Source organism: Ipomoea nil, unplaced genomic scaffold, assembly GCF_001879475.1.
Source record: "Ipomoea nil cultivar Tokyo-kokei standard unplaced genomic scaffold, Asagao_1.1 scaffold2360, whole genome shotgun sequence".
Classification (NCBI taxonomy): Eukaryota; Viridiplantae; Streptophyta; class Magnoliopsida; order Solanales; family Convolvulaceae; genus Ipomoea; species Ipomoea nil.
The window spans coordinates 1314034-1339917 of NW_017618788.1; the positions used below are offsets into that span (position 1 = coordinate 1314034).

The window sequence follows — 25884 nt, forward strand, 5'->3', positions numbered from 1 at the left end:
TGGCGAATATAACCACAAACTTGTTGGTGCTCAAAGTCCCACTCTTCGTCTGACATGCTTTCTGGCTTTGCAGTTACAAACACAGGTAGATGTAATTTCTTCACAAACAGAAGATCCTTCATCTTGGCCTTCCAAATGTGATAATTTCTACCATTCAATCGTACCATATTACTCATATTTGTCTCCATGTCAAATGTACCCAATCAACAACCAGGGCTCTGATACCACTTTGGTGGGAAAAATCCCACTTCCTGTGACAACGAAAAATCACAGAACCGACAGAAGCACAAACACAAGATGATACACAATATCCAAAAATAAATAACAAAGCAATGAACACAAGATTTACGTGGAAAAACCACGGGACCAACACCACCAACAATTCCACTATAACAAATCTCGGGTACACAAGTTCAGGCTACCACACGAGCCATACATCCACAAATCATCAAATACACCAATTCTAGGTCAAATACATCCTTTAAATTCACAGGCTAAATAGGAATAATATCTCGTACGTACTCAAAATATTCAACTACCACGAACAAGATAAAATGAATATAAGTAGTACGAGATTACCCAAAAGATGTTTGGAATAAATACAAGCTGACCTTCAAAACATTTGATGAATATTGTACCCAACAAGTTCAGCAAACTCACGGCAAGTTCCTCGCACTGCCAAATGAAAAGAATGAAGGGAGAATAGTTTTTCCCTTCTCTTAACCTCACTGCCGAATCAATCTCTCATATGTATATATGTGAATCCTTGGAGAAGAATGAAGAAGCTCCTTTTATAACCTCAATACTTGAACATGGAAATAATGAAGATTAAATGGGAATAAATTTCTTCAACTCTTCACATGCTTAACTCATCTACTTCCCCAACTCCTTATATCCCCAACTATTATTATTATTATATAAATAATAATAATAATAATAATAATAATCATGTCTAAAAATATAGTGGATAAAATTGGATTGGTCCAAACATGAACTATTTACCACATAAGAGGGAAGCTCAACCCAACAAATATTAATATGAGTGTCATTTAAAATATCTCAATTATAGTTTTTCATGATATATTTTTAATACGTTAATTTTATTCGTATAAAAAAAAAATATTGATTAGATGATTTAAGTTTTTAATTTGTGATGAGGTCGGCAAAGGAAAAAAAAAAAAAAAAAAAAAAAAAAAAACTCACCTCATGAAGAAAATTTTAAAAAGAGTAAAAAGCATTTTCCATTTATAATATTTAAGTAGTAGATGCTAAGATTTTAAAATTTATTATCTAATTTATTATGTAAGCCTTGGGGGTTAACTAAATGGTTTGACCAATCATCTTAAAGTCTTGCTCCTGTGGTAATGTATTAGTTTGAATTCCACTAAGAATCTGGGGGTCATTAGGAGACCATAACCAATTACAAAAGATGAAAATCATACTCATTGTGCGGAGAATATACAGACATAAAGTAAAAATATGAAAGTTGATGGAACAACTCGCGATTTATCTTACCGGCCTAATAGTTTTTAAGCTGCGATACCTAATATATTAAAAATAAAAAAGTTATTATATAAGATGGTACCAAAGTTCTGACTATCCAATCGAATGTGACAAACAAAATGTTGCCACCAGAGACAATTGTCATGCCTTGGGGAGGGCCGGCAACACCCAAGAAATCATGGGAAGTGGAAACAACAACATTTTAGGTCACTACCAGCCATGCTAAGCCACCTAATATTCGAATTCAACAAAGCTAAAATCCAATTTATTCCATTCGTAGTGAGCTTTTACATTTTGAAGCTCAGGCAGACAATCTCTCTTGAAAATAGTGAAACTTTAGTAAATTGTAAGCACAGTATACGCTTGTAAATTCTTGTATCATTGCACTACATTATAAATATAACACATCCGCTAGTTATTAGTAAAGAAATTATTTAGTCTAAATAACGGGTTCTTGATCTTAACACCTTAATTTAGATTTAATACCTAATACAAAATAATAATAATAATAATAATAATAATAATAATAATAATAATAATAATAATAATAATAATAATAATAATAATAATAATAATAATAATAATAATAATACCAATTTTGATCCTACGAGTATTAGCAAAATGACGATTTTGGTCCACATATTTAATTCCTACCAATGTTCATCAACAACTATTCTTTTAGTACCAATTTTCATCCATAACTATTATTTTAGTACCAAAATTCATCACGCGGTCACCCATCCATTTAAGACATGCCGAAATTTAAAAATTTTAAGGGCATTTTCGTCTTTTTCAACTTAAGATTCCAATTTGAACATGAATAAAGGGATTTAAGCCCTAAGATCGACACAATTCGCAGTTCTGCTCCTAATCCTACCTTAATTTGAGGAAGAGAACTGCGAATTGAGATCGATCTTATGGCTTAAATCTCTTTATTCATGCTCAAATTAAATTGGGATCTTAATTTCAAAATGACAAAAATACCCTTAATAAATTCATATTTCGGCATGTCTTAAACGAAGGGGTGACTGACGTGATAAATTTTTTCATTAAAATAGTAGCCGTGGATGAAAATTGATACTAAAAGAATAGTCGTGGATGAAAATTAGTAGGAATTAAACATGTAGATCAAAACTGTCATTTTGCTAATACTCGAGGGACCAAAATTGGTATTTGCTTAATAATAATAATAATAATAATAATAATAATAATAATAATAATAATAATAATAATAATAATAATAATAATAATAATAATAATAATAATAATAATAATAATAATAATAATAATAACAACAATAACAATAATAACAATAATAATAATAATAATAATAATAATAATAATAATAATAATAACAACAACAACAACAACAACAACAACAACAACAACATTTTAAAAAAAAAATGTGATATATTCTATCCTTCTTTCCAAAAGGTTGAACGACAACCCGAATAAAGCATATGAAAGGATGTAAATCATGGTAACTCAACTGAACATGAACCACAGTGTGCACAAGGAGCCCCCCTCACTTTGAGAGGTTGCTCTCATACTACCCCAACCCCCGCACGACAAAGCATCTGAGAGGATGTAAATCGTGGTAACTCAACTGAACATGAACCACAGGCTCGGTCCTATCATTCTTTAGGCCTGGGACATAACAACAAAAATGGGCCTTATACGAAATTTATATATACTTTTATAATTAAAATTTAAATTAAATAAGGAAGCAATATTAATATTTTCAAAAAAAAAAAAAAAAAGGAAGCAATATTAATGTCAAATAACTTAAATAAGATTCACAAGTTTTTAACAATTTTACATACCCATGAAAACAATTATAGATGCATTCCTAAATCCACAATAATCAATCACCGCATCAGTATTTTCATAAATAAATAATATAGCTTATAAAAATGAATAGATAATTTAAAACCAAATGAGCTTATAGACAATCACATTATTATTGTAATAAATAATAAAGTAATTATTAATAAAAATTTATATATAAAAAAAAAACTTACAAATAAGATCATAGCATAAAATCTTAATTATTGAGAACAATAAATCAAAACACTCAAACGAGATAAAAGATATTCATAATAAAATATGAAACATAATTAATTGGATAAAATAGTTCGAATAAAAAACATGTAATAAATCACACATCTTATATATTGATATCATATTTATAAATACTCTTTTTTAGTTAGATCACTTTCAAGTTTTTCTAGATTAATTTGAATACGATGACGCACAATAAAACTTCTAACCTACATTGATTAGATAATTCATACAAAAATTAAATTATCTTTTAAAATATTTTTCATAACTAAATCACAAAATATATATATATATATATATATATATATATATATATATATATATATATATATATATATTACATATATATAACTCATTATAAAGTTCACAAAACAACAAATATTCTAAATATAAGTAGTAAATTACTCGAATAGAAATAGATTCAAAATTTGATATACATTACAAATCAATCTATATTATAAATCTCACTATAATTATAGAAAGGTAACAAAATCACAAAGTTACAAATTAAATTTACAAAAATACAAATTAAAAATAGAAATAAATAAATTGTAGGAAAATGTTATATAAGGGGATTTGATCCCTTGACCATGAGCATAAAAACTACAAGTCCTACCAACCCAACCAACTCAAATCTTAGTGTTGTAAAATTCTTAAATTCATATACTAAATAGTAGAGGGGGGAATTTTTTTAGTAAAATTCTTAAATTCATATACTAAATAGTAGAAGGGGGGAATTTTTATGTAAAATTACATATGGGGATTCGATCCCTCAACCATGCAGATTAAAATACTAAGCTTTACCAACTTAGCCAATTCAAAACCATTACCATGAATGTATACTAAATAATTATATGACATTTCTAATAGTATATATTAGAGTAATAGTATAGGGTAGGGGCCCCTTCCAAGCATGGGGCCCTGGGCAAGGGCCCAACCTGCCCTTGCCCAGGGCCGGGTCTGATGAACCACATTACGCACAAGGAGCCCCGTCCCTTACTTTGAGAGGTTACTTCTATATTACCGCTGGTGAGACTCAATCCCTGATTATTCTTTTCAATTTTCATCTCACCATTTGATATATTCTATCATCAAATGCCTCTTGCATGTCTTACAACGTATATATAACACACATTAACACATATGTTGATGCAACAATTTAAAAGTGCTTTTTTTTGTTTGTAATATTTTTAATATCTGATTAGTATTATTGCGATTTGTAGAAAAGTATTTGAGAAAAAACTTATTTATTATTATGTGGTTATATATATATATATATATATATATATATATATATATATATATATATATAGAGAGAGAGAGAGAGAGAGAGAGAGAGAGAGAGGAGGGTGGTTCACTTACGATGGGCCTTCCAAGTGAAAAATGGAGTGAGATATGAGCTATTGATTTAAATTAGATCAACGTTTCAAAATGAAAGGAAAATGTTTAGAAAAAAAACACGCTTCTTGCCAACATGAATGTGAATGATCTTAAGTGTCACACACACACACACACACACACACACACACACACACACACACACACACACACACACATATATATATATATATATATATATATATATATATATATATATATATATACATACTTAACATAGATTTGTTTTAAAATAAAAAATACAAGAAAATGATTTTCAAGGTTTTTTATTTGTAATCTTTGACACTCAACTTTGAATGCTATATATATAGTCTGGCTAATTAATTGACCAAAGTTCTGTTAAATTTATATGTATTTTGAATACACTCTAACATATTCATAGTATACAATTATGCAAACTTTGATTAGGTTAATTGAGGTTCAAATCTAAGACATTTCTTATGAAAATCAATGAGTAAGTAACATTGGCGTTGGATTGACAAAGGCGAATGGTTCCTTTTTGGCAGGGGCAAACAGAGTTATACAGTGCGTGTAGGACCTTCTTATGGCTGATGCTATGAGGTGTAAGGAAGCACTCTCATGGATGAAAGCACGAGGAGTACGGGAGGTCTGCATTCAATTTGATTGTCTGAATCTGCAGGTTCAAACTTTATGTAGTAGGAGTATTGATAGATCCTATTTAGGTAGCATTATTTTTTTGTGTATGTCACTTTGTAGTTCGTTTTTATCTTGTGCTTTTTCGTATATTCCTTAGTTTGTGAATCAATTCGCCCATGCTTTGATTAAAGTGGCTGAGTCTGGCCGTATGAACTAGAAAGGTGTTCCCTCTGATTTTTCCTTGATGAAGTTTAATATATGGTTTTGTTGGTGGTCTTTTTTTTTTTTCTTTTTTTTTAAAGGAATTATAGTAAAATCAATAAATAAAAAAGAGCAAATACAAATTTTAGTCTCACGAGTATTAGTAAAATGATAGTTTTGGTCCACACATGTTTGATTTCTACCAATTTTCATCCACGACTATTGTTATAGTGCCAATTTTCATTCAAGGCTATTGTTTTAGTATCAAAATTAGGGGTGTCAAAGTGGGGCGAAGCCCGCGGGTTAGCCCGCACCCGCCCCGCAATGGGGCGGGTTAGGGCCGCAAGAAATTAGGCTCGCGAAAATGCGGGCCTAACGGGTATGGTCCGCGGAGGGCCAGAGCCCGCGCGGGTTGCGGGCCAGGCCATATTTAAAAAATAAATAAATAAATTATATATAATATTTTTTTTTAAAATCATATATATAATATCTTAATTCTTAGGCAATGTGTAGATCTAACTATCTAAGAGTACGCAGAAGGGGAGAAATCCAATAATTCAATAATCCTTCGCCAATTCTTAATTCAATAATTCCTAGAGTACGTAGTTCTTCGGTTCACCCTCCCCATCCGCCTCCCACTCTATCAAATAATTACTAAAACTAAATCATCAATTCATACATATTTATGAATTACTAAGTCGCCTCCAAGTCTAGCAAACATACATATTTATATATGTATTATACACAGACGGAAATTGTAGAGGGAAAATCTGAAACCGAGAGAGAAATCGAGTGTGCTGTTGAACTCTAGCTTTGATCACCCTTCTACAGTTCTGCTGAACGCGCGGTATCGATCCAGGAGATTTAGGCGAGGCTTATGGATTTTATGGAAGTTTCTGGTGCCATATTTCAAGCGGTTTTAACATGTTTATATACTATTTAATGTTTTTTTTTTTAAATTTAAGTGATGGCCCGCGGGCCAGCCCGCGAGACACGCAAGCCCGCATGGGGCGGGCTTGGGTTGTATAGTTCCAAACCCGCGGGTTTCGCGGTCCTGCCCGCCAAATAAAAAGCCCGCGGTGGGGCGAGCCTAATGAGGCGGGCCAGCCCGTATTGACACTCCTAATCAAAATTTATCACGTCGGTCACCATTCGGTTAAGACATGCCGAAATATGAAATTATTAAGGTATCTTCGTCTTTTTCAAATTAAGATCCCAATTTGAATATGAATAAAGAGATTTAGAGCACATAGTGAATTTCAAGCAGCCATGCAGTGAGCACATAGTGAACTATTCTTTTGCCTTTTACTAAAGAATACCGTGTGCTTGTTGCAATGAATGTCATACTCTAATTTTTAAAGGTGTTTCTCTTATGGAGAAACCTAACAAAAATAAAAATAAAAATAAAAAATAAAAAAAATAAAGAGATTTAAACCCTAAGATCAATCCTAATTCGCAATTTTTCTACTCAAATTAAGGTAGGATGAGGAAGATAACTGCGAATTCATATCGATCTTAGGGCTTAAATCCCCTTATTCATACTCAAATTGGGATCTTAAGTTGAAAAGGACGAAATTACCCTTAAAATTTTTAGATTTCGGCATGTCTTAAACGGAGGGGTACGGTTACCAACGTGATGAATTTTGGCGCTAAATAAAATAGTCGTGGATGAAAATTGGTAAGAATTAAACATGTGGACTAAAATTGTCATTTTACTAATACTCGTGGAACTAAAATTGGTATTTGCTCAATAAAAAAATTATAACATTTATAAAAAATTACGCCAACAAATATAGGTTTTGTACATACAATGATATAATGATTGATCACCAGATCAGATATATTAAAATCAGAAGCAAAATAATCTAGTAAAGAATTTAACCCTACACCTTTCATCCTTCAATTTTGTGTTGTTTCGATTTTGAAAATTATTTTTGATGCCACCTTTTACAATCACTTGTCGCTTCAAAACATCCATCGTATACTCCCGTAACCCTAAAAATTCATTACAAACACAAAGTAAGTTTAACCATTTCATCTGATATATTATAGCAAATAGCCCTCAAACTAATATAATTAACTAATAAAGATAGATCAGATCCTTAATTACCAGTTATATTCAAAATTACTTGAGAAATTCTTCGTCTGCAATGAGCACAGCCCAGGTTTGCATTTACTACCACCACCTGGAACTAACAACACACAAAACTATCTAATAAGAAAGTCAGAAAAAGGATACATATAACATATATACATACATAATTCATCATAATCCCCACACACTGTCCGATGATATACTAGGAAAAAAGACAATAACTGAGAGAGCTTACAGACGGGATCTTGAGATTAGCAACGTTAAACAGGGCTTGTTTATGAGTTTTCTCCATCTATGGATCTTTCTTCTGCAATGATCATTACCCAGAGAAGAATGAACCTAACTCAGTTGTTTGCCTAAAACCTGGTGCTTAAATTATATATAATCCTCCAGAATTAATAATAAGAAAAATTGTATTTTTGGTCCTTCAGTTATACCCGTGATACAGACTTAGTGCCTGAGTTATATGCGTTACCATCTTTAACCCCTAAGTTGTATATGGAGTGACAATTTTAATCATTGAAGCCTTGAAGGACCAATATGGACTAAAATGGTCACTTGTACATAACTTAGGGGTTAAAATGACCAGACAATATAATTTAGGGACTAAATTTGTACCACTGTACAGGTATAACCGAAGGACAAAAAATGCAATTTTTTCATATAAAAATAATAGTTTAGTTTATCTAAACGCAGATAATTAAAATATGTGTTAAGTTGTGTGCATATGCAAAGCATTCACATATATATATTGAATTCAAAATAAAGCAGCTAGCTGCAGACTAAAGAAGGGGACGAAGAATTGGCATTGTGTGGCCACCAATAACGAACCTCCGATCTTCATCAGCTGGCTGGTGGTCTTCATGTTGCCATCAATTAAAGACAAAATATATATAATATTGTAAGTCAGTAGAGACAAGAGGAGATTAGTATGAGAGATTAGGAAATTTTGATTAATTAATCGGTGTGGGAAGTATGATATTTTAGCCCGTGAATTGAAGCAGCTGGTTGCTGATGGATATTGACACCAAGCAATATATATATTATATATATAAAATAATTCATCTCTAATGGTGGTTGAAAGAAAGCCAACTGCACAAAAAACATGATTAGCTAGATGGTGGATGGCCCTCATTGAACCCAGTGACAGAGGTCTTCTCTTTTGACCACGTATTATCTCCTAACATTGTCTTAATATATATGTGTATATATATATATATATATATATATATATATATATATATATATATATATATAATATTGCCCGCATGGACAGCTCAGTTAGATACATGAATAAGTTTGGAATTCAAGAGTCTTACCAGCGGCATTGTGGGAGCAACCTTTTAAAGTGATGGGTTCTTTGTATGCAGTAAGCAAAGGTTTAGTCTCTATGTTCAACTGAGTTATCATGATTTACATCTTCTCAAATGCTCTATCGGATCGGAGAGTGGGGCCCTTGAGAGTGGGAATTCAACTTTATGAGAACAACAATAACAATAAATGTATATATTCACACAAGGAGTTTCTTTTGAAGATTTTAAAGGGTAACACTTGTGTTTGAGACGGATAGGAAACTTGATTAATGAATGAATCTTTAACTTCACTAATTTAAGATTCGACTCGTAAGACGGTCTCACATAAATTTTTGCTGAGTTTAAATTGTATAAAATAGCGGTTTGAATTGTATAACGGAACATAGCGGTTCTACGGAACATAGCGGTTCTCTTATGAATGTAAGAATATAAATCAAATTTAAAAAAATTGACATAATATTAGATTAAGTCAAGCGATTGACTTAATTAAGATTTTATCAAATTTTTAAATTTTTTTTCTCAAGCTGTTGAAAAAAAAAAAAGTTGTGCTATTTAAAGGAGCAGCACAAGTTTGAAAAACTCTTGCTATTAGGAGAGTTTGCCTGAAACTTGTGTGGTTCGGAGTAGCACAAGTTTACGTGAAACCCATGGTGTTTGGAGCAACATGAGTTTGCGCAAAACTCATGTTGTTCATAGCAATACAAGTTAATTTCATGAAACTTGTGAAGTACAGAGTACTTGTACTGTTCTCAAACTTATGTTGTATTTCCAACGTACTGAAATTGTTAAATTAAGACAGAAGGGTCAAATGGGCCCATGTACTAACATTGATTGTTCACCTAGCACCATGAATTAAAATATGGTCTGTCTAGACTATTATATTCCCAATTATTTTTCATTTAGCATTCTTAACAAGTTTATAACAAGTAACCCATCACATCCAAAATGCTCACGGTTTTAGACCTTCATGCAAGATTATTTCAAGAGTATCAAGTATAAATTGTGATAAATCTTCAGAGATTTCTTGAAGCTGAAAAACAAAGAGAAAAGTTAACGCATACACCCCTGCTGTTTTAATATTGGCCCTGCTATTTTAATGTTCAAAGTCTGTTAAATTATTTCAGACTCATTTATTGTAGATGGCTATCTAGATTAAAGTTGTGTTGTAATCTGGAATTATTCAAGGAGTGGAAGTCTTATTGATAAGTCCAAGAAAGGTGAAGAAGTACCAACTCAGAAGATGATGATGATTAGTTGGTGTTGGAGATTAGGTCATAGCTGTTGTATGGAAATCTACTGAACATTGTATCATATGTGATCATCTAGTGGAGTTGGATTTCACCTTTGTGTGGCCCCACACACATAGGAGAAGTTCTCCGAACTGCGTGAACATATTCTAGTTTCATTTACTTTTCTTGCACTGTTTTTATTATTTATTCTATTCCTAATACAGTACTAAATACATATGGTTAATTTGTTTTAAAAACCAAGTAGCAACCAGATAGGATTTCACCTACATTCCAGACTCACAAATTTACATTACCAATAATCAGATCAAACAAATAGTTGCTTTTAATACACTGATTGATACATTAGAAATGGCCCAATAATAGGGACCCGGGGTTTGAAAGTGCATAGCCCGAGGCCTAGGAAGATAAACCGAGTGGCCCGAGAATGATCTTAGACTTGGGGCCCGTCACTGGCCTTAAAGTGATGGGCCTTGGCTTAGTATCGTGGCCCACCACGTGAGCCTCGACTTAGTCTTGTGGCATACCGCGATTTTAGGAAGTTTAATTTGTTGGGCTATGCTTTGTCTAAATATTTGCATTGTTTTGACATAACGGATCATGTTCTAGTCCAACAAGGTTCAGAACAAATTAACTGGCTGGCGTGGAAAGACATTATCCTTTGTAGGTAGAAGGACGTTAGCACAACCTGTGTTATCAACACTACCTTTTTATACAATGCAGTCTGTCCTCCTACCTTCTGGTGTGATCAAGGCTTTAGAAAAATCCTACGAAGCTTTCTATGGGGAGGATCGGGAGACACTAGGAAATGCAGTTTGGTGGTCTGGGATACTGTTACAAGGAGTAAAGAACAAGGTGGGCTTGAGATCAAGAATTTAGAAGCAATGAATATTGCGTTCTTTGCAAAAATTGGATGCATGCAGATTTCAAACGGGTGACAACAGCCTGTGGTTTCAAATGGCAAAGACAAAATATGGGATTCATTGCTCTGACCCAGTATGTGGGGAAAAAGACTGAAATGTGAAGGTAGAGGTATGTATTTCCCAAAATGTGAATGCGCATTTTTGTAGACAAAAATATGAAAAACAAGTTTGGGACTAGCGTTTGATGTCAGAAGTGGTCTAATAAAAAACTCAAGTCCCACTTGCAATTATGTTTTTTTATTTTTTTTAAATTTGGTCGCTGGCGAAGCTGCCGGCGACACCCTTCTCCACACCCTTCCCCAGCGAAGAAGAAGGCAATGGTTGCCTTCTCCTTCGCTGGAGAAATCGGCGACCCAAATCGCTGGCATTTCCAGCGAAGGAGAAGGCAACCAGTGGCGATGACCTTCTCCTTCGCTGGAGAAGCCAGGGATTTGGGTCGCCGGTTCGCTGGAGAAGGGTGTTGCCAGCGACCAAATTTAAAAAAAAAAAAAAAAAAAAAAAACGCGTTTTTTGTTTGACCACTTCTGAAATCAAACGCAAGTCCCAAACTTATTTTTCATATTTTTGTCCACAAAAATGCCCATTCACATTTTGAGAAATACATACCTCTACCTTCACGTTTCAGTCTTTTTCCCCAGTATGTGGCAGAACAAACGCCCATCGTCAAATGCTTAGAAAGGGATTATGAAGGCGTTCCCTTTTCTCATTAAAGGCACCAAGAAGCTAGTTCGAGATGGAAGAAGCAACCTCTTCTGGCTTGATCCTTGGCTAAACCAGAGACCGTTAAAGGAGCTTATACTAAGTGGTTTGATGAAGGAACATGTCTTATACTAAGTGGTTTGTGTTAGGAAATGCAGCACTATGAAATTCTAGGCGTGTGTAGTTTGGAACGAAAAGGGTAAGGTTCTGTATCGTGTTCTTAAACACTACCTTAAAAGCATTTACGACCAGGGATTGAGTCGCATGCTCTCGACAGGCACAACAGAGCGAACAGGCTAGCTCCCTGTTAACTCGCAGACAATATTAGCGAAGCAGTTTTCTGGCAGTATGGTTTTTAGTACTGTTTTGGCGTGGAAAGAAGAACCAAGGCAGCAGGTTTATATAGTAGAGTGTTGTAACAGCCCACCTCTCACCATCCACTATTGTAGGGCTATAAACTAGCAAAGAACCAACTCTGCACACTCATTCATTGAGTTGTGCGGACAAGGTTACAAGTTTGATCCACAAAAATAGGGTGAGAAAATAGTGTTGGCAGCAAAACATTGACCCCACCACCACACCGCGCGTCGTGCCGAGCCAGGCCGAACGGGCGAGCAGCGGCGGCGGTGCATGCGTGGTTTACCTCCTTTCCATTCTCATAACACTTCAAACTATCTCAAAAGGCTTGGAGTATATAAGTAGGGAAAGAAGAGGTTATTCTACCAATGTGGGACAACTTGGGTAAGCTATAAAAAGCCTTTCCCTTTAAATGCTCCCAACAATCCCTCACCATGAAAAGGGATTAGGCTGGTGCTAACATTGCCTGAGTCCGGACAAAAGCAAATTTCCATGCCAGTGTATAATACTTGAACTGTCATATAGTGACATTAAGTACTTCTCTACGCGGGAGTGAATTAGACCTTGAACCCACCGAATAGACAAAGTTTGAACTTAAATGTACTGAATTTTCTCTAGTCGCCATGAATTATGTGTGGTCATACTCTTGACCCTGAATTATCCCCTGTTAGGTCTATTCCAGTATAGACCTTCAACTCTGTCAAGTCTACCTCAACGTAGACCACTATGGTTGGCTACAGAGCATGTGTAGGTTCCAGACCCATTTCCCTTGATGTATCAAGGATAACCTTTCTATTTAGGCCCTTTGTGAAAGGATCTCCAACATTCCTTTCAGATCTCACAAATACCATTGTGATCACCCCATTTATTATCAACTGCCGTACAGACTCTTGTCATACTCTTATGTGTCTATGTTTCCCATTGTAGACACTGTTTTGCGCAACACAGATGGCAGTCTGGGAATCAAAATGTATGGGAACAGCAGGTGCTGGGCACCCCCACAATGGCACGTTTGCCAAAAGATTTCTCAGCCATTCGGCTTCCAGACTTGCTAGATCTAGAGCTATGAACTCTGACTCCATAGTTGATATGACTATACAGGATTGTTTGGTTGACTTCCATGATATCGCGGCTCCGCACATAGTGAACACATATCCACTAGTCGAGCTTACATCATCAGTGTCATTTACCTAGTTTGCATCACAGAACCCTTTGAGCACAGCTAGGTTTCCCTTATAGTTAAGGCCCCAGTCTATCGTGCCTCTTAGGTATCGAAATACCCTTCTCAGTGCATCCCAATGTGGGATACCAGGGTTGTGAGTATACCGACTGAGTTTATTCACAGCAAATGCAAGATCTGGTCTAGTATAGTTCATCAAGAACATTATACTCCCAATTATCTTTGCATATTCTTCTTGAGACACACTGGCCTCTATGTTCTTTGACAATTTAACGCTAGGATCATAGGGGGTTTTCGCTGGAGTTACATCATAACTCTCAAACCTCTTCAGGATTTTTTCCGTGTAATGACTTTGAGATAAAAGGTAACCTTTCTCGGTTTTTGTAACCTTTATCCCAAGTATTACATCAGCCTCCCCAAGATCCTTCATATCAAACTTGTCACATAGAGTTCTTTTAGTCTCTTTTATAGCTCCTATACTTGAGCTAAAGATTAGCATGTCATCTACATAGAGACAGATTATTACGATGCTAGACTCTACCTCTTTTGTGTATAAGCAGGCATCTGAGCGGTTAGTGGAATAACCTAGCTCTAACAAAGTTTTATGAAACTTTTCATACCACTGCTTAGGTGCTTGTTTCAAGCCATAAAGAGATCTTTTAAGTTAGCATACCTTTCCTTCTTGTCCCGGATCAACACATCCGGGGGGTTGTTCCATGTAGATCTCCTCTTCTAGTTCACCATTGAGGAAAACTGTTTTCACATCCATTTGATGTACTATCAACCTGTGTAAAGATGCTAAAGTAAAAACAACACGTATGGTAGCTATCTTTGTTACTGGTGAATAGGTATAGAAGTAATCTTCACCGAATTTCTGTGTGAACCCTTTAGTTACCAGTCTGGTTTTGAATCTTTCAATTGAGCCATCTGGTCTCAATTTCCTCTTAAAAATCCATTTACAGCCTATGGGTTTACAACCCTTAGGCAAATCCACTATTTCCCACGTATGATTAGACTGTATAGAGTCTAACTTACTTTTAACTGCTTCTCTCCATAGAGTAGCGTCTACTGAGCGCATAGCTTCTTGAATGGATTTTGGTTCTTCTTCTAACACAAGTTGACATATAAAATGATCACAAAGTTCATTTAGATCTTTCAATTCCGTCATATATGTTATGAAGTCAGAGCCAAAGTTTTTCTCAATTCTAGACCTTTTGCTTCTTCTAGGCTCTTCTGAATTACATGAGAAATCAAGGAAAGAAAGATTTTGTTGAACTCTATTAGCATCTAGTTCAATAGCACCTTTCAACGAAAACACGTGTTCAAAGAAAACTGCATCTCTAGATTCACAGATTGTACGGTTTTCTAAACACATAAATCTATAAGCAGCACTATTTTCAGCATACCCAAAAAATACGGCATCTAAGGTTTTAGGTCCCAAGTTGGGCCTTTTAAAGGACGGGAGTCCCACCTTTGCCAAGCAGCCCCATACTTTAAAGTATTTAAGATTAGGCGCATGCCCTTTCCACAATTCATAAGGGGTTTTTTCAAACCCTTTGTGCAAGACCCTATTTAGAATGTGGTTTGCTGTTAAAACGGCTTCCCCCCACAACGAGTCAGAAGCACCTGAACTGATCAGCATAGCGTTGATCATGTCATTAACAGTTCTATTCTTTCTTTCTGCTATGCCGTTTTGTTGGGGTGTGTAGGGTGCAGTTACTTCGTGTATAATGCCAGAAGATTCACACAGATCTTTCAGGAAATTTGATTCATACTCTCCTCCTCTATCGGATCTAAATCTTTTGATCCTTTTTTCCAACTGATTTTCTACTTCATTTTTAAAAACAACAAATTTTTGTTCGGCTTCACTTTTTTATTTCAATAAGTATAATTTTGTATATCGGGAGAAATCATCAATAAAAGTTATATAGTAACGCTTACCACCTCGACTTTCAGTGGTCTTAAAGTCTGCTAAATCAGTGTGAATCAATTCTAGCAACGATGAAATACGATGCTTTACAGTTAAAAAAGATGTTCTAGCAAATTTTGCCTCGGCGCATGTTTCACATTGTTCACATGTATCATTAGACAAGTTTGACAGCATATTCACGTTTTCAGTCTATTTAAACATTTTGTACCAACATGTCCTAATCTAGCATGCCAAACATTAAATGATATAGTAATATAAGCAGAAGAAGCATTCTTATTATCACGAGCAGTCAGAGAAGATCCAGATACATCAGAGTGATTTTTAACCATAGAGATATCTAGTACAAAAAGACCTCCACGCATATATCCCTTCCCAATGAACTTCTCACAACGAGTCATAACCAGACGGTCAAACTGAAAAACCATCTTAATTCCAGCCTTATTTAGAAGGCCTCCGGAAATCAGGTTTCTTCGAAGGGAAGGGACATAAAGCACATTTTGCAACAATAAATGTTTTCCAGAACAAAGCAGTAATTCTACTTTTCCACTACCACTTACTTCGGAAACGCTAGAGTTCCCCATGAAGACTTGTTCTCCACCAGTGATAGGCTCAAAAGTTTTGAATGAAGCTTTGTTATTGCAAAAGTGTCGTGAAGCTCCAGTGTCCACAACCCATTCGTCTGGATTTTCTACTACGTTGGCCTCAGTTATTACTGCAGCTACTAAGTCAGCATCTTCCATGTTCTCCGTGAGGTTAGCTTGGTTCTTCGGCCTCTCGTTGTTTGGCTTCTGACCATTCTGACTCGTGGACCCTTTACGATGATAGCACTGGGCAGAACGGTGGCCTCGTTTCCCACATACATAACATTCACCAGTATTTTTCCCTTTTTCTGAATTTTCCCGCCCTTGCCGCGATTGGAACTGTTATTCTTATAATTTTTCTTTTGGTTTCTAGAATTGTCACCAGTTTTTGACTTGTCAAAGCCAGAGTTAGTCTCAACAATATTAGCTTTAACATTGTCAGTAAGAATAACAGACCTTTGAACCAGGCGGTTTTCTTCCTCGATATTCACGCTATTTATCAGTTGTTGTAGTGTGTAGCTCCTTCGGTCATGTTTCATTTTGTTCTTGAAGTCCACCCATGAGTCGAGCAATTTGTCAACCAAGGAGTCACATAGGACAACTTCATTAACTATTCCACCTTCTGCTGCCATGTCACCGACCAGATTCTCAAATTCGTGTACCTGTTCGATTACAGGTTTGGTGTCCACCATTTTAAAGTGTAACCAACGACCCACAGCATATTTGCGTCTCCCCACATCATCAGCACCATATTTCTCAATCATTAAATCCCAAATTACTTTTGCAGATTTGTATTCAGAAAACATATCAAACAACGGGTCACTTACACGTTGGAGAATGGTTGTCCGGGCAGTCTTGTTATCTTTCTCGTATTTGATGCGAACTGCCTCAAATGCTGATGAAGCTTGCGCTGATGATGACTTTGGGTCCTTGGATGCATCTGTAGACTTCGGGTCTGTTGAAGCAGATGAAGCCGTGCTCTGCAAAGCAGGTTGTGTAGCAGCCACGTTAAACTTCGTAGGGTCTTAAAAAAGGACGTAATCCACATCCTTCGATTCCAGGAGCATGATCATTTTTGCAGCCCATCTCTTGTAGTTTAAACCACCAGTGAGTGGTTGAACTGGAGTAACATCAGACACAGTGTTTGCTATTTCGGATATTTTTTGACTTGACTTGGTGATAAATGCTTTTAACTGTTAGGAAATGCAGCACTGTGAAATTCTGGGAGTGTGTAGTTTGGAACGAAAGGGTAAGGTTCTGTATCGTGTTCTTAAACACTACCTTAAAAGCATTTACGACCAGGGATTGAGTCGCATGCTCTCGACAGGCACAACAGAACGAACAGGCTAGATCCCTGTTAACTCGCACGCAATATTAGCGAAGCAGTTTTCTGGCAGTATGGTTTTTAGTACTATTTTGGCGTGGAAAGAAGAACCAAGGCAGCAGGTTTATATAGTAGAGTGTTGTAACAGCCCACCTCTTACCATCCACTATTGTAGGGCTATAAACTAGCAAAGGACCAACTCTGCACACTCATTCATTGAGTTGTGCGGACAAGGTCACAAGTTTGATCCACAAAAATAGGGTGAGAAAATAGTGTTGGCAGCAAAACGTTGACCCCACTACGCGTCGTGACGAGCCGAGTCGGACGGGCGGCGGCGCGCGCGTGGTTTACCTCCTTTCCCTTCTCATAACACTTCAAACTATCTCAAAAGGCTTGGAGTATATATGTAGGGAAAGAATAGGTTTTTCTACCAATGTGGGACAACTTTGGTAAGCTATAAAAAGTCTTTCCCTTTAAATGCTCCCAACAGTTTGATGAAGGAATAAAAGGTTTTAAGGGTCATCGAAGGAACAGCAATATCATTTTATTTGCTTTATCACTTTGGTGGTTATGGAAATGGCGGAATGAAAGGATTTTCAACGATAAGAGACTAGGGGCTAGACAGAAGAATTATTGGATCCAATTGCAGACAACTGAGGTTAACAGAGCTTTCAACCGTGCTAAGGGATTCGGTCTACAATTAGCCAAAAAGGACTGGAATCTCATAAGATAGACAAAACCCCCCAGCAAGTTGGATTAAGATCAATGTAGATGGCAGCTATGATCCCATTTCCTCCAAAGCAAACTGCGACGGTCTTGCTAGAAATGAACAGGGTGATTGGTTAAAAGGTTTCTCCTACGCAATAGGATCTTGTCAAATAGATATGGCAGGGGGCATGGACCCTTTTAAAAGGAATACAGTTTGCCAAGACTATAGCAAGTAATTATATCAGCTTCGAGAGTGATTCCAAGCTAATCACAGATGCCATTCTCCATGGCTCTGGAAGCATTGCTGACAATGTCCTAGATGCATGCAGGCGCGAACTACGTAGCATAATGTCATGGCACCTTGCCTTTGTCCCTAGAGAAATCAACCAAGCGGCAGACCATCTAGCCAAAGGTCACATTTTGCAGGAGAGGCTCGTAATTCTGGACCAATTTCCCGCTGAATTAATGCATATATTAGAGGATGACAAATTTGGTTTCACCTTTTGGCGTCAACTTGAAGATATAGTTCTGTAATCTTGGATGTTCCCTTCCTTCTTGAGCGAAAAAAAGAAGCATAAAATGAAATTGTAAATGGATATTTTGTGAAATAAATATATATGGATTCACTCTCGATTTAAGTTAGATCAAAATGTATTCGGATTCTTTGTGCTTGCTGTGCGTTTGTCGTGTCTTCCTTTTTGATCATTTTTATAGAGACACTTATTATCTTCTCCACTCCACTCCACACCTCGATCTCCTCTTCGGATTGGAACGGCTGACTTCAAATGACGACTTGGTTTATTAATGTTATGAGGTTTGTTGTTATGTTGTTCAGTAAGTATTTTGTATATGATTGTACATTTGTACGGGTGTTTAATATAATCATTGATACAATTATACTTTATAGAATTGGGTTTTAAAGAATTATAGAAAAATATCTATTAGAAAAAATAGCATAAAATAACATTTTAAATAGATATTTTGTGGAATAAATATATGTATAATTTACTCTTGATTTAGGTTAGGTCAAAGTGGATTCGGATTCTTCGTGCATGTACCGTGCATGTTTTGTGTGTTCGTCGTGCGTTCATGAGTTTATGTGAGTTTATTGGTAATTTGATTTTTAAATTTACATTAGTACTCCCAAGTTAATTATATACTTCTTCCATTTCATTTTTTCTATCTTACTTTTTTTTTATCCGTTCTAAATAAAAATATTGTCTAATTTAGTAAAATAAATACTACAACTCATTTTTATCTGTTCCCTTGTGAGTTTTCTAGAAAGATTCAATTAATTGATAAAAATGATATATAAATACATTTGGAATCAATTTTTATTAATTGAGTTAAATATATAAAATTGGATGACCTACAAAAGGTGAAAACTACCTCACATGAATGATGGAAATGGTGTTATATTACACCTTTTAAAAAAAAATGAATATTTTTACTACAAAAGAATAAAGACATGAATATAGTTAATATATTTTTATTTATTTATTCATTTTAATAATATCGTGAAATGTTATACGGGTAATATACTTAATTAATTTATTTATTTAGATTAATGGTCAAATTGGTCATTGACTTTTTTACTAATGACATATTCACTTATTTTCGGTAAGCAAAAATTAATGATATGCTATTTATGTAGTGATTTTAGTCTGTTAATGTATAGAATTATTAATACGAGTTTCATTTAAATGCACATTCAAGTACAAACTACATGCTTTTTCAGGTGAGGATCAATGTCACATCCCGTCCTTCAGTCGACATCAGGACCAGAGAATTCCTTAGGTAAGTCGGCAAATTAAATGTATAACTTGTACCTTTTCACTTAGTTATTAATTATTTTTATATATTAAGTCCATCTCATTTATTTATAGTTAATCGATTAAATTGAGGATGAGGTGTTTGACACCGCGATGTTGGGTACGTTGGGGTTCTATTGTGATACAGAATATGTTTGTATCTATGCGGATCTGTGACATATATAGGAAAAAAAAAAGGTACATTTATTTTTACTCATATGATTTTATATGCATCTATATATCTCATTATACTCATGATTTTATATGCATCTATATATCTCTTTAAGATTTTAATGTGAAGGTTTTTTTGTGTTTTTTTATTTTTTGTTTTTTGGGTAACAACTTTAAAATTTTGGAAGTTCATTATCTCCGCAGTGTTAAGCATATATATAATCTAAAAACATAAATATGCAGTCAAACTATAAGTTTAGCGTTTTAGTTGAGACGTTTCAATTTATTTATTAATATTTAAACATTGATATACATTCGTTTATGTACAATTTTATGCATATTTATAAATAATATACATATAAATAAATAAATATACACCACACACACACACACGTATATTTTATTGAGAACATTATAGTAAATTGATCTATATAACCTAAAATATAACCATTAACCAAACTAATATTATATTCCCACAATCCAAAGTAAACATACTAGGTAATCTTACATTCTCGAAATCTCATTTTACCTTTCAAGAAGTTATCTTGTTACCTTAGGTGATCTCACATTTCGTGAACCAAACGCCTCCTAAAAGAGTTGGGAAGGAATTACATTCACTTTAAAATACATGGAATGTGAAATTTCAAAACTTACATTAAATCGATTATGTTCTATACCTTAAACCAAACACCCCATAAATTAAAACAATTTTGAAGTTATTATTTATACTTACTTTAAAGTAAGTATAAATAATATTTATTATTATATTCATTGATATATCCAGCTCCTTTTTTCCTCCGTTTATTTGTTTTATTGCTTTATAATGTTTAAATTTAAATTTTTATATTTAATAGTAGTTTCTAAATATATAACTATTGAGAAAGTCTATAATGTTGATATTTTCGCCAAGTAGGTGGAATTTACTTTCGGTTTAGGTTAGGTCAAAACGGATTCGAATTCTTCGTGTATGTACTATGTGTTCGTCGTGCGTTCATGAATTTATTGGTAATTTGATTTTTAAGTTTACATTAGTAGTTTATATTTTTGTTTTGATTTTTTTTATTCATATTGATGCTTTGAATACCATTATATTGAGATCAATTACCTTGATTTTTATATTTGTATTTTTAAAACATTTACGGGGCGTTTGGTTGGAAGGAAGGAATTAGGTGGGAAAGGAATTGTAATTCGGTGGGAAAAGAATAAGGTGAGAATAAAGTATGAATTCAAATTACGTTGTTTGGTATGGAGAAAAAGAATTATTGGAATTGAGAAGGAAATAAGTGGTTTAAAGACTAAAATACCCTTGTGTAATAATAATAGTAATAACAACCAAGGGTAGTAATGTCATTTTATATGTTTTTCCTTTCTCAAATTCATTGAATTGGGTACCCCATGAATTGCAATTCAACAAAAGGAGGGAATTGCAATTCTGTGGAATTGCAATTCCCTTCAACCAAACAATGTAATTGAAGCATCCACTGAATTTCAATTCAATTACAACTAAATTACAGTGAACCAAACGCCCTGTTATTCCCATTACTTTGGCGGTAATGGAAAGGGTCCATTTCGTAAATTGTGTAGAGAGAGACGTGGTGGACAAAGATGAACAGTTTGGGAACTATATGCAATAATCTTAGATGAATATTAAATTAAAAAACTATATATTATTACCTTAATATTGTGGGAGTCCGAGCCATAAATCCAACGAAGTGAAGGGAAATGCAGTCATTGAAGATGAGTGACATGACTTTGTAAGTGAGCGAGAGGGCTAAACCTTGCCGAGGGGGAGCTGTGGCAGAAGGCGATAAATCGGAAGAAGTACTGGGAAATGAAGGGACTGGGGAGCTGTGGGAGAAGACGATGGAGGAAGTACTGGGAAAGGGAGGGAGGGGGCTAAACCTTGCCTGAAGGGGAGAGCTGAGAGAGAAGGGGCAAATGACATTTTAAATAGATATTTTGTGGAGTAAATATATGTGAAATTCACTTTCGATTTAGGTTAGGTCAAAGTGGATTCAGATTCTTCGTTACATGTATTGTACATATGTCGTGCATGTACTGTGTGTTCATCGTGCGTTCATGAGTTTATGTGAGTTTATTGATAATTTAATTTTTAAGTTTGCATTAGTACTTTTAGATTTTTTGTTTTAAATTTTGTTTTTTGTTTATATTGATGCTTTGGATGTCATTATATTAAGATCAATTACCTTGATTTTTTATTTTTGTATTTTTAAAACATTTATTCGCATTACTTTGGCGGTAGGGTTGTGCAGTATCCGAACTTTCCGCCAAACCCGACCGACCCGAACCCGAATTGCTTTTGTCGGACGAAATCCGTATCCGAACATCCATATATGATCCGTTGCGTTGATAGAAGGCGGTTAATCGAATTCGAGTAGGGGGCTATATTTGCCATCCGAACCCGTCCGAATATCCGAGCTAGGGTAAGGGTAGGTAAGGCCTTAAGTATACGACGTCATGTGGGATGACTATATATAATGTGATGAAGGGCTAAAACCCTAGTTCTACCGTTCATTTGTGCAGTCACCTTCCACTCCCTTCTAGAGAACTCTCTCGTTCTCTGACTTCTCTATTTCAGAGCCTTCTCAGTTCTCTCTTCTCTGATCTCTCTACTCTCTACTCAATCTCACTCTCAGTTCTCTCCGGTGGAAGCTATTAGTCTTCGCCTCTTCGGTCAGTCAGTGGAAGCCCTATTCTGGTAGCCCCTGAATCCGGTGACCGGTGCTGTGAGAGTGAGACGCAGAGACGGTGACCTGACCTGACCGGTGGATTGCAGGGGTTTAATTTGGAGAAATGAAGTAATATCTAAACCCTAATCTTATAGATTATTATATTATAGTTTTATAGATTTTGATACGTTGTTGTGACTTGTGATTCTATGATTCTAATTTCTGTGGACTGTGACACTGCGAATCTGTTGAGAAGTTCCAGATTGCATGTCACTTGTCCCTTGATTGTGCAATTTGTGATACTTTGTTGTGATTCTATGATTGTATCATTTCTATGGACTGTGATACTGCGAATCTGTTGAGAAGTTCCAGATTGCATGTCACTTGTCCATTGATTAATTAGTTGATCACTTGGTTGTGCAATTTGTTATACTTTGTTCAGTTGTTGTGATTCTATGATTTGGTGGAAGCTCTAACCCCTGTCAGCCCTGTGAGTGAAATCCATATAAATAATTAGCATTATAAAGTATATATATATGATACTGTGAATCTCTTGAGCAGTTCCAGATTCTAGATTTGCATGTCACTGACTTGTCCCTTAAAAGGCTTAAACGGTTAATTAATTGGGGCATAATTTCCCATGATTTGGTGTAGGCCCGAGCCCCTGTATCTGAAATCCATATAAATGATGAGCATTATAAAGTAGATGTATGCTACTTATTAGCTTAAATGCCTGATTATGAATTTCTTTGTAAGTTACAAATTGTAACTTGTAAATGAGAAACTGTGCAAGTATCAAGTTTGAAGTTTATGGATATGTGACCCTTAAATCATTTATGTGAAATTCTGCATACATGATGAAATATGCAATTAACTGAAATATGTGTAATAAATAATAATGATGAATTTGCCCTAATATCTAAAATGATGGATTCCTATTTACTAATACTTTCCTACTATTACATAGATGGAAAGTGTTGGCGGGTCTGGGTCAACCTTCTCTGCAAAATGTGGAACATGATATGGAAGCAGGAGCTACAGAGAGGGATACGTCTCAACAGCCATTGCCTCCATTTGTTACTAAAAAAAAAAAAAAAAAAAAAAAAAGGGTTGAAACCAGATCTCTTGTATGGGATCACTTTGAAAAAATTAAGAACAATGATGACATTGTCATCAAAGGCAAGTGTTGATACTGTTGAAAAATGTTTGCATGTGAGTCCAAGAAACATGTGACTTCTTCTTTGAGAAATCACATATTAAGTTGCCTAAAGAATCCTCACTCTAAGGATACTAGGCAATCTCTTCTCACATTCTCTCTTGTCCCTAGTTCTATATTAACTGATTTTGAAGGTGCTCAAGGGGTTTTGGGGACTTGGGTATTTGATTAAGAGCTGATTAGGAGAGCTCTTTGTGAAATGATTATTGTTGATGAGCTACCTTTTAGGTTTGTTGAGGGTCAAGGTTTTAGGAAGTTTGATCAAGAGCTGATTAGGAGAGCTCTCTGTGAAATGATTATTGTTGATGAGCTACCTTTTAGGTTTGTTGAGGGTCAAGGTTTTAGGAAGTTTGTTCTTGTTTGCTGTCTTAGGTTCAAAATTCCTTCCAGATGGATTGTGACTCTGTGAGTAGAGATATCTTGAAGATTTATTCTGATGAGAGGGTTAATTTTAGGAATTTCTTTAGGACTAACTGTCAAAGGGTGAGTATCACTACTGATACTTGGACCTCTGTGCAAAAAATCAATTATATGTGCATAACTGCACATTTCATAGACAGTGAGGGGAAGCTGCACACAAAAAATAATAATAATAATAATAAATAAATAAATAAAAAATAAAAATTCCTTTGTACCTATAACTTCACGTAAGGGGGAAAATATATCAAAGGCATTGGAAACTTGCCTACTTAAGTTGGGGTTAAAGTCTGTTTTTTCTGTGACTGTGGATAATGCTTCAAGCAATGATACTGCCATAGGTTTTTTCAAAAAGAATTTGATGTCTAAGTATTTGCATATGAGATGCATTGCTCACATCCTTAATTTGGTGTTGCAAGATGGATTAAAGGAATCTGACAAGCCTGTTAATAAGGTTAGGGACTATGTGAGGTATATGAGAAACTCCCCTTCTAGGCTCTAAAAATTTAGAGACCTTGTTGACTTAATTGGGGTGGAAGCAAGAAACTATTTGGTTCTTGATGTTCCTATAAGGTGGAACTCAACCTATATGATGTTGCATACTGCTTTTCTTTATGAGAAAGTGTTTGAAGCTTATGAAGATCATGGATCTTCATTTATTTCTGATTTAGGTGGGAGAGTGAATATACCTGATGAAAAGGATTGGGAAACTGTAAAGGAATTGGTGAAATTTCTTAAATCATTTTATGAAATTACTGTTAGGATCTCTGGGTCTTTGTATGTAACTTCAAATACATTCTTCTCTGAAGTTTCTGATTTATCTTGCATATTAAAAGATCTGGTGGGAGCTGAATCTGAATCTATTAATCTTTTGGGAAAGAATATGAAGGCTAAGTTTGATAAATACGGGGGTGATCCATACAATATGAACTTTTTGATCTTTTATGGAAATATATTGGACCCTAGGGACAAGACTGAGTACATGCCATATCAGTTTAATCAATTATATGGTGGTGAAGTTGGTAAGCCCTTGTTTCATAATGTGATGAATGACCTTAAGGAATTGTATGCCGATTATGTTGCAAGTTTCCATGTCCAGTTCTGTTTCCCGGCTGAAGAGGGGAAGAAAACAGAGCACGGAGCGGACGTCCTTACGAAAGTTTTGGAAACGGAGGCATTTGATACAAAGGGAGAAGCAAAGCATGCTAGAGCACTGGAAGCCATTGAATTGGGAGTTAGTTGTGAAAAGGATTAATGAAAATGTGATTGCTAGCTAGCTTTGGAGTTTGGAGTTTGCCGGATTCAATGGTGGACGACTGAGAAACTAACCTTGCATAATTTCATGAAAGGAAAATCAGTCATGCGATTACCAATTCCAACGTCTGGAGCTGGCGACGAGACAGACATTTTGGAGAGCATCGGGGTTGTTTTTTGCGACGAGGATTCCAGGTTCATTTACCAA

At 35.2% G+C, this 25884-nt stretch overlaps 1 protein-coding gene and 1 long non-coding RNA gene across 4 annotated transcripts; one reads left to right on the plus strand and one right to left on the minus strand.

Moving 5' to 3' along the window:
• The first annotated feature begins 537 nt into the window (after positions 1 to 537).
• On the plus strand, positions 538 to 12061 carry LOC109152053. Its single transcript, XR_002049333.1, has 3 exons — positions 538 to 665; positions 702 to 705; positions 12051 to 12061. It is a non-coding gene; the product is annotated as an uncharacterized LOC109152053 (long non-coding RNA).
• On the minus strand, positions 7512 to 8840 carry LOC109152052. 3 transcript variants are annotated; one of them, XR_002049332.1, is made up of 4 exons: positions 8687 to 8840; positions 8091 to 8162; positions 7871 to 7952; positions 7512 to 7755 (listed from the first exon to the last, which is right to left on the minus strand). XR_002049332.1 is itself a non-coding variant. In XM_019299635.1 (3 exons), exons 1-3 carry the CDS (start codon positions 8145 to 8147, stop codon positions 7610 to 7612), a joined length of 279 nt encoding a protein of 92 aa, XP_019155180.1. In that variant the 5' UTR covers positions 8148 to 8355; the 3' UTR covers positions 7512 to 7609. The 3 variants fall into 3 exon arrangements, 2 of the variants coding, with proteins under 2 accessions (XP_019155180.1, XP_019155179.1); XM_019299635.1 differs by lacking the exon at positions 8687 to 8840 and having other exon boundaries at positions 7871 to 7946; positions 8091 to 8355; XM_019299634.1 differs by lacking the exon at positions 8687 to 8840 and having other exon boundaries at positions 8091 to 8353.
• Positions 12062 to 25884: the final 13823 nt, after the last annotated feature.

What these genes read in the sequence shown, in the direction of transcription:
- LOC109152052 (XM_019299634.1), bottom strand. Translation starts at nt 8,147, where the DNA reads ATGGAGAAAACTCATAAACAAGCCCTGTTTAACGTTGCTAATCTCAAG. An exon ending in CTAATCTCAAGATCCCGTCT is followed by an intron (nt 7,953 to 8,090) that starts GTAAGCTCTCTC and finishes GTGTGTTGTTAG; the next exon opens with TTCCAGGTGGTGGTAGTAAA. An exon ending in AGTAATTTTGAATATAACTG is followed by an intron (nt 7,756 to 7,870) that starts GTAATTAAGGAT and finishes ATGAATTTTTAG; the next exon opens with GGTTACGGGAGTATACGATG.